The sequence below is a fragment of the Crinia signifera genome, chromosome 8 (assembly GCF_055691185.1).
Source record: "Crinia signifera chromosome 8, ASM5569118v1, whole genome shotgun sequence".
Classification (NCBI taxonomy): domain Eukaryota; kingdom Metazoa; phylum Chordata; class Amphibia; order Anura; family Myobatrachidae; genus Crinia; species Crinia signifera.
In genome coordinates this window covers 180,527,955-180,541,556 of record NC_139224.1, presented here as the reverse complement: position 1 = coordinate 180,541,556, position 13,602 = coordinate 180,527,955, and the positions used below count along the sequence as shown (strand labels likewise).

At 48.7% G+C, this 13,602-nt stretch overlaps 1 protein-coding gene across 3 annotated transcripts in view; it reads left to right on the top strand.

The window, feature by feature from the left end:
- Positions 1 to 13,602, top strand: part of ZYG11B (zyg-11 family member B, cell cycle regulator) — a 151,858-nt gene that overhangs the window by 109,374 nt on the left and 28,882 nt on the right. For all 3 annotated transcript variants that reach the window (XM_083157926.1, XM_083157924.1, XM_083157925.1), the window contains exon 11: positions 6,704 to 6,901. In XM_083157926.1, coding sequence (XP_083014052.1) covers positions 6,704 to 6,901 — 198 coding nt within the window. The remainder of the gene's footprint in view (positions 1 to 6,703; positions 6,902 to 13,602) is intronic.

The window sequence follows — 13,602 nt, the reverse complement described above, 5'->3', positions numbered from 1 at the left end:
AAATACATTTCCGTCCTTCCAGAGACCCATATGGTTTGTAATGCCCATCATTAATAACATTATATTTCCTAGCTCAGGTGCATTGTAGCAGGCTCTGACCCTGGCCTCAGTGTGTAGTTTTAGTGGTGTGCTACCACAGACAAAATATAATCACAGGAAATACAAGGAAAGAAAATAAATTGTCATGGTGTGGTGCACCATAAGAAAAAATACAATAAAATGTAACTTCCCCTTCATCCACTGGGTGTCACTGGAGTAACAGTGGGGAATAGAAGGGCGACTACAGGGAGCATGGGAACTTTAAATTTAAATGAGTGTGGCCAACTCCTCCCCTTCTTTTCCCCTCCTAGGCAGTCTTAGAATGTGCCCTCTGGGAGCTGGTCACACTCTGGCTTGCTCCAGGGCATAATGTAATAGATAGAAAGTTTAATACAGAAATGTATTTTAGACATGTGAGGACAGACAGGCAGGGACTTGCCGCTGCCTATCTGCGCCGTGGGAGCTGCCGGGCGGGACTCGGCCGCAGCTGTGGCTGCAGAGACCACCGTCTCCGGAGTAGGCTGCCGCCACCGCGTGCGGTGTGCGTCCCGTCCTCCCTCAGTCCTACCGCCTCAGCAGTGCAAGATTGTGAGTATACCTGACCCCCCGTTTCACTACGATAGAGTTTCTACGTACACTATTGTAGTAAAATCGCATATAGCGATGCGATTTCAGTCACTCCCGCTCCCTGTCTCCCGCTCTCTGGCTCACTGGTAATCCCGCCCCCTGTCACATCCTCACAGAAATCACTCTGAGGTGATTTTGTGAGAGGAGAGGAGATTTGTGAGCTAGTGATTTATTCCTGGTATTTTTGTAATTTCGACTGGTGATTTGCTTATTTCGGCTGAAATGGCATCTGCGTTGAATCTGTTTTCTTTGCCGCTGACGGAGGTTGAGGCAATAGAATTCTTTCAGCATCATCATCTTTTGCCGGTGGCGGCGAATTGGGTCAATGGGCATACTATGTGGCAGTGCCATGTGAAGGCTTGTCGGCTAAAGGCAAGCCTTTGAGCAGCACTCTTTTTCCTCGGGTGCTGCTTACCCTTCCTCACATTGGTGAGGTTCATCTACTCCTGGGCTCAGAAGATGACCTCGATGGAGTACTGCCAGCAGCAGCTGGATATGTCAAAGAAGAGTACGGTACTCTACAACAAGTGGATGCGGGAGGCCTGCCTGATGGATCTACTGGCACAGCCGTATCGGTGGTCCAGACCGGATAGTGGAGGTGGACGAGACCTTATTCGTCAGGAGGCAATCGAATGTAGGCCGCATGTTACCCCAGCAGTGAGTATTTGGGGGAATCTGCTGGGAAACAGGGCAGTGTTTCCTGACGAAGGTGGCCACCCGTGATTCCAACACATTAATGTCGGCCATCATCGACAATGTGGAGCCTGGGACGACAATATACACGTACTGTTGGTGGGCGTACAGCACACAGCAGCTGCAATTAGCCGGATATGACCAAGCCCAGGTCAACCACAGGTACAATTTTATAGACCCATCAACGGGGGTCCATACGCAAAACATTGAAATAATGTGGGGCGCGTGTAAATGGCGCAATAAACGTCATCTGGGCACCGCCAGGCACATGTTACAGTCTTACCTGGAGGAATTCATGTGGCGTAAAACTTTGGGTGGGGATGACCCTTTCACCCGTATCTTGACACCGTTACCAAAGGACAATTAAATTATTTGATTATGAGGACATCGTATTAATCTTTCATGTTTTTAATGATTTGTTTGTATTACGTGTTAATTCATTGATTCTTACTTATTTAACAAAATTCTTCTTCTTATTCAAGACATGTCGTCCTTACTGTGTCAGTTGCATGATTTTGCAGGGGTGAATGTGTTTATAAAACACCACCACTATCCACGCCACCCCGAAGCGTGGCAAGCGGCGGCGGAACGCGTCCTCAGACCTTTTCATACCCCCACTATCCGCGTCGGCTTGGAGTTGATTTCATATAGTGTGGCGAGCCACTGAGCCCAAAGCGTGGCGAACGGACGCGGAATACATGTAAAGTAATCCGCCACACTATATAAAATCAACTCCACGCTGACGTGGATAGTGGGGGTATGAAAAGGTCGGAGGACGCATTCTATTAGACCTGGCAGGCGAGAACAGTGGTCATTGGTGCGGAGGTGTGGAGCCAGCAGCAGCATCTGAGATCCAGGTTGTACCCGGGCGACTCGGACATATCATGCATGCGCACTTTGAACTGTAATCAACAACAGTTCACATACCATCTGGTAACTACACTACAGCACTTTATTTCCATTGGCACTCGTCACTTTATGGATTGGATTTTATTGTGTGTGCTTTTATCATTGTATATTGTGAATAGTGTTCTTTTGTGATTCATTGTTATTTTCCCTGTATGTGATTTAACTTTTGTGTGTGATAATTAAAAAACGGTATACACTATGAGATTTATATGCTCTTCTTACATGTAAACCTGATGAGTGGAAGGAGCTAAAAGTGATACCGGCCTTTTTGAAAGGGAAGTAACATCTTATTGTTATCTAGCGCTGGTGGAGGGTTACCCCAACCTTTTGTTATATTCATTTGTCTTGTTTGGGTGCCTGACATACACCCCAGGGGTTTGCACACCTCAGCTGCTAGTGTGCACTTGGGAAAATACTCCAGCCTTCTTTTGAACATTATAACCAAAGAGATGATTCCTTTTGGAAACCAACGTGTGTTATACACGCACCAGTACACCTTGAGGCATCGGTAGACTGTGTAATGCTATAACCCACTACCTGCTTATGCCTGGAAACAAACATAAGTGTACCAGCTTGTGCGGTTATAATGAGTCTCCTTGCCCCAGATGCCTGCAAAAGGACATCTGTCTGTGGCTCTGTTTGTCTAGGGTCCTGTAGGGGCTACCCCCATAGTTTTCACTATAATACATGGGGAAGTGTGAGACTCGTCAAGCTGCCGTGTCCCTGCTCATAGTCTGAAAGGCTAAGCCTCCGTAGTACAGATGGGGCAGGTCCCATCTTGACAGGGGATGGCGCTGGCGTCGCCAGCCGCCATCCCCCGCCAGCGCCATGGCGATGGTGAGAAGGGGACGCGCGCGCACGAGAGGCGCGCGCGTCCCCTTCCGACGGCGCTTCCATCCGTTCCCCGGGTCCCCGCCGGCTTGCCGGCGGTAACCCGGGGTCCCCGCCGCCTGCCCGCACCCCCCCTCTAACCCCCCCTAACCCTGTCCGTCTCCCTGAGGCGGAGACGGACAGGGTTTCCGTCGCGCTAGCGACGGAGACTGAGACGCGCGTGCGACGCACGCGCGTCTCAGTCTCCTCGCTGGCGTGGCTGCTGGCGGGTCGCCAGCGCGTACGTTCTGGCGACCCGCCAGCAAGGATGGCAACAATAACATACTGTAGTTAGGGTATACATCCAGACACGAGATCAGACCCGCACTGATCATACGGTGCTCAAGGGCACTGGTTTGAATCCATCTGCATAAAAAAGGCACATCTGCAGTGCCTAGGTCACATTACACACCCCCTATTACATACATCGGGGGCTCATTTGGTTATGGTTGTGTTATTTCATGGCATAAGCTAGTGACACTGCCATTTCCTGACCTTTTATTGGCTTAGGTTTCATAGGCATCAGATTTGTCTATAGGCAGTTATACCAGTATATGTTCTGCCTGTTCTTCCCGATAGACTCCACGTTCTCTGCATCCATATATGGATTGCGGGGTTCTCCCTTGGTAACGGAAAAAGAAAGCTTCTCCTATGGTGCTTTTTCTTTCCAGGTACAGTTAACAGGGGCAATGAGGGTTGGGCTCTCGCCCTACATAGCTTACACATTCCTCCAACTCCAGAGCATCGCAGGAGGTGTTCTCTCGATCAGGGTTATCGAGCTCACAGCAATATTCTGTGCCTGGATTCTGGCGACTCCTTTGCTGCCAGACAAGGCCATATGAACACAAGGACACAGCTGTGGCCTATACATAACTAAATAGGCGAGCACAGTTGCGCTGCACTGTGAGAGGGTGTTGGTTGAATGCTCCTCACCCCGGGTGTCAGTCTCCGGGGGTGGAGAGCATTCACCTTGGATATCAGTCCGGGGTCTTTGGACTTCACGTGAAGCCCTCCTGTCAAGCTATGTGCTGGAACTCAGAGTGGTGGGTTATGCCTTGCTTCAGGCACAACACCTTTCTTCAATGACGGCCCATTCAGGTTCAGTCCGACAATGTCAGGGCCTCCGCCTATATCAACACGCAGTCGCGCTGCCATGTAGGGGGTGAGATGGGTTCTTCTTTGCACCCAAATCTACCCACACGCCATTTGGGCCTCCTTCATACCCAGCATGAACAATTGTGGGGTCGACTTCCTAAGTCGATGAGACGTACGTCAGGGAGAATGGTGTCTCCAGTCTTAAATGCTTGGTGAGATGGTGGAGTCGCCCTCAAGTAGAACTGATGGCATCTCGTCACAATCACCAGTTTTTTGTTTTTGCAAGTTGGTCTTCTGGGTTGTGTCTTTCTATCTTTGAAGATTCAGGTCTCGGCGCTGTCCATCTTCATTCAGAAGAAGTTGGCTCTGTTACCAGAGGTGCATACGTTTTTCCAGGGAGTGTTGCGGTTGCAACCCCCTTTGCGTCCACTGACGGCCCCGTGGGATTTGGATTTGGTCCTCGGATTTTTGCAATCCTCGGTTTTTGAGCCTTTGGAGGATGTGGATCTCCGGTATCTCACATGGAAAACATGCTCTTGCTGGCCTTGGCTTTGGTCAGTCGTGTCTCTGAGTTGGAGGCTCTGTCCTGTCGCCCCCTTTTTTTCAAATGGACCGTGCGGAGCTCCGTTCCAGCCTCTCTTCTGCCTACGATCATTTTGTTTTTCCGTATCAACCAGCCACTTGTGGTACCAGCATTATTGGATGATGCTCCGGACGCAAAGTCTCTGTATGGAGTCTTAGCTCTCCGCATTTCTGTTTCTCAGACAGCCTGTGTCAAAGTCGGATGTTTTGTTGTCACGTATGATCTTATGAGGCATGTGATGGATTAGTCTTGCTATCCGGCAGACTTGTGTCACCGATGCTCGGCCTCCTCCTGTTTCTAGCTCAGTGCATTCTACGTGCTCTGTGGGACCCACGTGGGCAGTTGCCTGAGGAGTTTCTATTCAGCAGCTCTGGTCGGGTCGTCAGACCTTTGTCTGGTTCTACCGGTTTGACACCATTGCGGCTCCAGCTTCTCTGTTTGGGCGCTCATAGTTAAGGGAGTCTCAACACTGTCCCGCCCGTGTTGGGAGCTCTGGGACATCCCCACTATTACTCCAGTGACACCTAGTGGATGAAGGAGAAAACAGGGATTTTGTACTTAACGTAAATCCTTTTCTCCGAGTCCACAGGTGTCACTGGACACCCGCCTCAGCGCTATTATTTTACTCGGTTAAGCACCCGACATTGAAACCTTGAAGTTTCTTTCTGCCAGGCCTGGTTCCGGTGATGTCTGTTGTAAGTTCCTGGTGTGTTACTGTGTGGTGTATGTTACTCTGTGTTGTTTCTCACTGATATTTCACTTTTAAATCTATCACTGTTTGATAGTTAATGTGTGTTATGTTTAACAACCTCTTCGGAAGTGTGTTTCTCTCTTCCAGCTCCCTTCGGGCACATTCCTTAGGACTGCCTAGGAGGGGAAGTAGAAGGGGAGCAGTTGGCCACACTCATTTAAATTTAAAATGTCCATGCTCCCTGTAGTTCCCCACTGTTACTCCAGTGACACCTTGTGGACTCGGAGAAAAGGATTTACGGTAAGTACAAAATCCCTGTTTTTTATTACGTTTCTTTAAAGCTGCGAAATATATTAATACACATAAATCAGGCAAACAAAGTGAATTTCTGTGCATGTTAAGCACGTACGTAGTACCATTTGTCCCTAATATTCCCTTTAGTAAGGTACTATTGCACAGCTTCTCGGTTAAGGATGCCTGTGTTTAATATTTAATCAGAATCAGCTTTATTGGCCAGGCAGCACACATTGGTATATGAAAAGCCCTTATAAGGGCTGTGTATCGGAGAGTGCTGAATGGTAAGTATAGAGTCAGGGAGGACACATGGACAATGCACATACGTCTGAAGGTGCCGACGTGCGCTTCGCAGAGTACCGCTTCCTCAGGTTGCCCTGACTGAATTATTATCATTTACGGGTTTCTGTTAAACACTAATACTCATATATTTTGCCCTACTGAAGAGAGGGGCTGAAACAGATTATTCCCTACTTTTGAGAGTATAACATCACACAATCCTCTCCCCATATATGTTGCAAATTGCCTAAACAACTCTTGCAACAATCAATTACATAGTATCAAAAGAACCATCAGGTGTAACAACTCTATCAATCCTTGTGAAGAACTGACCTAAGGGTATCTACAGAGGGGAACCTCTATTACAAGCTATTATAATTATACCCTTAGATCTATAAAATATTATACACAGGCAGTACTAGAAGCTGTACCCCACTAAAGGGAATATTAGGGACACATGGTCACCATGTACGTGATAGTTTACCATGTACTCTTCATCCTGCACGTGGAAGTACTAGGCGAGGCAGCCATCTTGGGAGCACTGTATGGACTGTTTCATACCTTCCAGTTTTGCATTTGTTGTCCTAATTCCAGGCTTGTAAGTGTGAGTCTGTACCTTGTAGAACAACATTGCGGAGGTGAAGGAGCTGCACTCAGAGCTGATGTGGAAGGAATTCATTGATCAGATCAGTAAGCTACTGCACAGTGTGGAGGTGGAGGTCAGCTACTTTGCCGCAGGGATCATTGCGCACCTAGTATCCCGGGGAGAGGAGATCTGGACCTTAAGCATAAGCTTGCGGGAGACGCTGCTGGAACAGTTGGTAAGTGCAGGCTCTCTGTGTTATCAGGTGTATAACTGCGGGCTCTCTGTGTTATCAGGCGTATAAGTGCGGGCTCTCTGTGTTATCAGGTGTATAAGTGCAGGCTCTCTGTGTGTTATCAGGTGTATAAGTGCGGGCTCTCTCTGTGTTATCAGGTGTATAAGTGCGGGCTCTCTGTGTTATCAGGTGTATAAGTGCGGGCTCTCTCTGTGTTATCAGGTGTATAAGTGCGGGCTCTCTGTGTGTTATCAGGTGTATAAGTGCGGGCTCTCTGTGTGTTATCAGGCGTAAAAGTGCGGGTTCTGTGTGTTATCAGGCGTATAAGTGCGGGCTATCTGTGTGTTATCAGGTGTATAAGTGCGGGCTCTCTCTGTGTGTTATCAGGTGTATAAGTGCGGCTCTCTGTGTGTTATCAGGCGTATAAGTGCGGGCTCTCTGTGTGTTATCAGGTGTATAAGTGCGGGCTCTCTGTGTGTTATCAGGTGTATAAGTGCGGGTTCTCTGTGTGTTATCAGGCGTATAAGTGCGGGCTCTCTGTGTGTTATCAGGCGTATAAGTGCGGGCTCTCTGTGTGTTATCAGGTGTATAAGTGCGGGCTCTCTGTGTGTTATCAGGCGTATAAGTGCTGGCTCTCTGTGTTATCAGGCGTATAAGTGCTGGCTCTCTGTGTTATCAGGCGTATAAGTGCGGGCTCTCTGTGTTATCAGGTGTATAAGTGCGGGCTCTCTGTGTGTTATCAGGCGTATAAGTGCGGGCTCTCTGTGTGTTATCAGGTGTATAAGTGCAGGCTCTCTGTGTGTTATCAGGTGTATAAGTGCGGGCTCTCTGTGTGTTATCAGGTGTATAAGTGCGGGCTCTCTGTGTGTTATCAGGCGTATAAGTGCGGGCTCTCTGTGTGTGTTATCAGGTGTATAAGTGCGGGCTCTCTGTGTGTTATCAGGTGTATAAGTGCGGGCTCTCTGTGTGTTATCAGGTGTATAAGTGCGGGCTCTCTGTTATCAGGCGTATAAGTGCGGGCTCTCTGTGTTATCAGGCGTATAAGTGCTGGCTCTCTGTGTTATCAGGCGTATAAGTGCGGGCTCTCTGTGTGTTATCAGGTGTATAAGTGCAGGCTCTCTGTGTGTTATCAGGCGTATAAGTGCGGGCTCTCTGTGTTATCAGGTGTATAAGTGCGGGCTCTCTGTGTGTTATCAGGTGTATAAGTGCGGGCTCTCTGTGTGTTATCAGGCGTATAAGTGCAGGCTCTCTGTGTTATCAGGCGTATAAGTGCGGGCTCTCTGTGTGTTATCAGGTGTATAAGTGCGGGCTCTCTGTGTTATCAGGTGTATAAGTGCGGGCTCTCTGTGTTATCAGGTGTATAAGTGCGGGCTCTCTCTGTGTGTTATCAGGCGTATAAGTGCGGGCTCTCTGTGTGTTATCAGGCGTATAAGTGCGGTCTCTCTCTGTGTTATCAGGCGTATAAGTGCGGGCTCTCTGTGTGTTATCAGGTGTATAAGTGCGGGCTCTCTGTGTGTTATCAGGCGTATAAGTGCGGGCTCTGTGTGTTATCAGGTGTATAAGTGCAGGCTCTCTGTGTGTTATCAGGTGTATAAGTGCAGGCTCTCTGTGTGTTATCAGGTGTATAAGTGCAGGCTCTCTGTGTGTTATCAGGTGTATAAGTGCGGGCTCTCTGTGTGTTATCAGGTGTATAAGTGCAGGCTCTCTGTGTGTTATCAGGCGTATAAGTGCGGGCTCTCTGTGTGTTATCAGGTGTATAAGTGCGGGCTCTCTGTGTGTTATCAGGCGTATAAGTGCGGGCTCTCTGTGTGTTATCAGGCGTATAAGTGTGGGCTCTCTGTGTGTTATCAGGCGTATAAGTGCGGTCTCTCTCTGTGTTATCAGGCGTATAAGTGCGGGCTCTCTGTGTGTTATCAGGCGTATAAGTGCGGGCTCTCTGTGTGTTATCAGGTGTATAAGTGCAGGCTCTCTGTGTGTTATCAGGCGTATAAGTGCGGGCTCTCTGTGTGTTATCAGGTGTATAAGTGCGGGCTCTCTGTGTGTTATCAGGTGTATAAGTGCGGGCTCTCTGTGTGTTATCAGGTGTATAAGTGCGGGCTCTCTGTGTTATCAGGCGTATAAGTGCGGGCTCTCTGTGTTATCAGGCGTATAAGTGCGGGCTCTCTGTGTTATCAGGTGTATAAGTGCGGGCTCTCTGTGTTATCAGGCGTATAAGTGCGGGCTCTCTGTGTGTTATCAGGCGTATAAGTGCGGCTCTCTGTGTGTTATCAGGTGTATAAGTGCGGGCTCTCTGTGTGTTATCAGGTGTATAAGTGCAGGCTCTCTGTGTGTTATCAGGTGTATAAGTGCGGGCTCTCTGTGTGTTATCAGGTGTATAAGTGCGGGCTCTCTGTGTGTTATCAGGTGTATAAGTGCAGGCTCTCTGTGTGTTATCAGGCGTATAAGTGCGGGTTCTCTGTGTGTTATCAGGTGTATAAGTGCGGGCTCTCTGTGTGTTATCAGGTGTATAAGTGCGGGCTCTCTGTGTGTTATCAGGCGTATAAGTCCGGCTCTCTGTGTGTTATCAGGCGTATAAGTGCGGGCTCTCTCTGTGTTATCAGGTGTATAAGTGCGGGCTCTCTGTGTGTTATCAGGTGTATAAGTGCGGGCTCTCTGTGTTATCAGGCGTATAAGTGCTGGCTCTCTGTGTTATCAGGCGTATAAGTGCGGGCTCTCTGTGTTATCAGGTGTATAAGTGCGGGCTCTCTGTGTGTTATCAGGCGTATAAGTGCGGGCTCTCTGTGTTATCAGGTGTATAAGTCCGGCTCTCTGTGTGTTATCAGGCGTATAAGTGCGGGCTCTCTCTGTGTGTTATCAGGTGTATAAGTGCAGGCTCTCTGTGTGTTATCAGGCGTATAAGTGCGGGCTCTCTGTGTGTTATCAGGTGTATAAGTGCAGGCTCTCTGTGTTACCAGGCGTATAAGTGCGGGCTCTCTGTGTGTTATCAGGCGTATAAGTGCGGGGGCTCTCTGTGTGTTATCAGGTGTATAAGTGCGGGCTCTCTGTGTGTTATCAGGCGTATAAGTGCAGGCTCTCTGTGTTATCTGGTGTATAAGTGCGGGCTCTCTGTGTGTTATCAGGCGTATAAGTGCGGGCTCTCTGTGTGTTATCAGGCGTATAAGTGCAGGCTCTCTGTGTTATCAGGTGTATAAGTGCGGGCTCTCTGTGTGTTATCAGGCGTATAAGTGCGGGCTCTCTCTCTGTGTTATCAGGTGTATAAGTGCAGGCTCTCTGTGTGTTATCAGGTGTATAAGTGCGGGCTCTCTGTGTGTTATCAGGTGTATAAGTGCAGGCTCTCTGTGTGTTATCAGGTGTATAAGTGCGGGCTCTCTGTGTGTTATCAGGTGTATAAGTGCGGGCTCTCTGTGTGTTATCAGGTGTATAAGTGCTGGCTCTCTGTGTGTTATCAGGCGTATAAGTGCGGGCTCTCTGTGTGTTATCAGGTGTATAAGTGCGGGCTCTCTGTGTGTTATCAGGTGTATAAGTGCGGGCTCTCTGTGTGTTATCAGGCGTATAAGTGCGGGCTCTCTGTGTGTTATCAGGCGTATAAGTGCAGGCTCTCTGTGTTACCAGGCGTATAAGTGCGGGCTCTCTGTGTGTTATCAGGCGTATAAGTGCGGGCTCTCTGTGTGTTATCAGGTGTATAAGTGCGGGCTCTCTGTGTGTTATCAGGCGTATAAGTGCGGGCTCTCTGTGTTATCAGGCGTATAAGTGCGGGCTCTCTGTGTGTTATCAGGCGTATAAGTGCGGGCTCTCTCTGTGTGTTATCAGGCGTATAAGTGCGGGCTCTCTGTGTGTTATCAGGCGTATAAGTGCTGGCTCTCTGTGTGTTATCAGGCGTATAAGTGCGGGCTCTCTGTGTTATCAGGTGTATAAGTGCGGGCTCTCTCTGTGTTATCAGGCGTATAAGTGCGGGCTCTCTCTGTGTGTTATCAGGCGTATAAGTGCGGGCTCTCTGTGTTATCAGGCGTATAAGTGCGGGCTCTCTGTGTTATCAGGTGTATAAGTGCGGGCTCTCTGTGTGTTATCAGGTGTATAAGTGCGGGCTCTCTGTGTGTTATCAGGCGTATAAGTGCGGGCTCTCTGTGTGTTATCAGGCGTATAAGTGCGGGCTCTCTGTGTGTTATCAGGTGTATAAGTGCGGGCTCTCTGTGTGTTATCAGGTGTATAAGTGCGGGCTCTCTGTGTTATCAGGCGTATAAGTGCGGGCTCTCTGTGTTATCAGGTGTATAAGTGCGGGCTCTCTCTGTGAGTTATCAGGTGTATAAGTGCGGGCTCTCTGTGTTATCAGGCGTATAAGTGCTGGCTCTCTGTGTGTTATCAGGCGTATAAGTGCGGGCTCTCTGTGTGTTATCAGGTGTATAAGTGCAGGCTCTCTGTGTGTTATCAGGCGTATAAGTGCGGGCTCTCTGTGTGTTATCAGGCGTATAAGTGCGGGCTCTCTCTGTGTGTTATCAGGTGTATAAGTGCGGCTCTCTGTGTTATCAGGCGTATAAGTGCTGGCTCTCTGTGTTATCAGGCGTATAAGTGCTGGCTCTCTGTGTGTTATCAGGTGTATAAGTGCGGGCTCTCTCTGTGTGTTATCAGGCGTATAAGTGCGGGCTCTCTCTCTGTGTTATCAGGTGTATAAGTGCAGGCTCTCTGTGTGTTATCAGGTGTATAAGTGCGGGCTCTCTGTGTGTTATCAGGTGTATAAGTGCAGGCTCTCTGTGTGTTATCAGGTGTATAAGTGCGGGCTCTCTGTGTGTTATCAGGTGTATAAGTGCGGGCTCTCTGTGTGTTATCAGGTGTATAAGTGCTGGCTCTCTGTGTGTTATCAGGCGTATAAGTGCGGGCTCTCTGTGTGTTATCAGGTGTATAAGTGCGGGCTCTCTGTGTGTTATCAGGTGTATAAGTGCGGGCTCTCTGTGTGTTATCAGGCGTATAAGTGCGGGCTCTCTGTGTGTTATCAGGCGTATAAGTGCAGGCTCTCTGTGTTACCAGGCGTATAAGTGCGGGCTCTCTGTGTGTTATCAGGCGTATAAGTGCGGGCTCTCTGTGTGTTATCAGGTGTATAAGTGCGGGCTCTCTGTGTGTTATCAGGCGTATAAGTGCGGGCTCTCTGTGTTATCAGGTGTATAAGTGCGGGCTCTCTGTGTTATCAGGCGTATAAGTGCGGGCTCTCTGTGTGTTATCAGGCGTATAAGTGCGGGCTCTCTCTGTGTGTTATCAGGTGTATAAGTGCGGGCTCTCTGTGTGTTATCAGGCGTATAAGTGCTGGCTCTCTGTGTGTTATCAGGCGTATAAGTGCGGGCTCTCTGTGTTATCAGGTGTATAAGTGCGGGCTCTCTCTGTGTTATCAGGCGTATAAGTGCGGGCTCTCTCTGTGTGTTATCAGGCGTATAAGTGCGGGCTCTCTGTGTGTTATCAGGTGTATAAGTGCGGGCTCTCTGTGTGTTATCAGGCGTATAAGTGCTGGCTCTCTGTGTGTTATCTGGCATATAAGTGTGGGCTCTCTGTGTGTTATCAGGCGTATAAGTGCGGGCTCTCTGTGTGTTATCAGGTGTATAAGTGCGGGCTCTCTGTGTGTTATCAGGTGTATAAGTGCGAGCTCTCTGTGTGTTATCAGGTGTATATGTGCGGGCTCTCTGTGTGTTATCAGGTGTATAAGTGCGGGCTCTCTGTGTTATCAGGTGTATAAGTGCAGGCTCTCTGTGTGTTATCAGGTGTATAAGTGCGGGCTCTCTGTGTTATCAGGTGTATAAGTGCGGGCTCTCTCTGTGTTATCGGGTGTATAAGTGCAGGCTCTCTGTGTGTTATCAGGCATATAAGTGCGGGCTCTCTCTGTGTTATCGGGTGTATAAGTGCGGGCTCTCTGTGTGTTATCAGGTGTATAAGTGCAGGCTCTCTGTGTGTTATCAGGTGTATAAGTGCGGGCTCTCTGTGTTATCAGGTGTATAAGTGCGGGCTCTCTCTGTGTTATCAGGTGTATAAGTGCAGGCTCTCTGTGTGTTATCAGGCATATAAGTGCGGGCTCTCTCTGTGTTATCGGGTGTATAAGTGCGGGCTCTCTGTGTGTTATCAGGTGTATAAGTGCGGGCTCTCTGTGTGTTATCAGGTGTATAAGTGCGGGCTCTCTGTGTGTTATCAGGTGTATAAGTGCGGGCTCTCTGTGTTATCAGGTGTATAAGTGCAGGCTCTCTGTGTTATCAGGCGTATAAGTGCGGGCTCTCTGTGTGTTATCAGGTGTATAAGTGCGGGCTCTCTCTGTGTGTTATCAGGTGTATAAGTGCGGGCTCTCTGTGTTATCAGGTGTATAAGTGCGGGCTCTCTGTGTGTTATCAGGTGTATAAGTGCAGGCTCTCTCTGTGTGTTATCAGGTGTATAAGTGCAGGCTCTCTGTGTGTTATCAGGTGTATAAGTGCGGGCTCTCTGTGTGTTATCAGGTGTATAAGTGCAGGCTCTCTCTGTGTGTTATCAGGTGTATAAGTGCAGGCTCTCTGTGTTATCAGGCGTATAAGTGCAGGCTCTCTGTGTTATCAGGTGTATAAGTGCGGGCTCTCTGTGTGTTATCAGGTGTATAAGTGCAGGCTCTCTCTGTGTGTTATCAGGTGTATAAGTGCGGGCTCTCTGTGTGTTATCAGGTGTATAAGTGCGGGCTCTCTGTGTGTTATCAGGCGTATAAG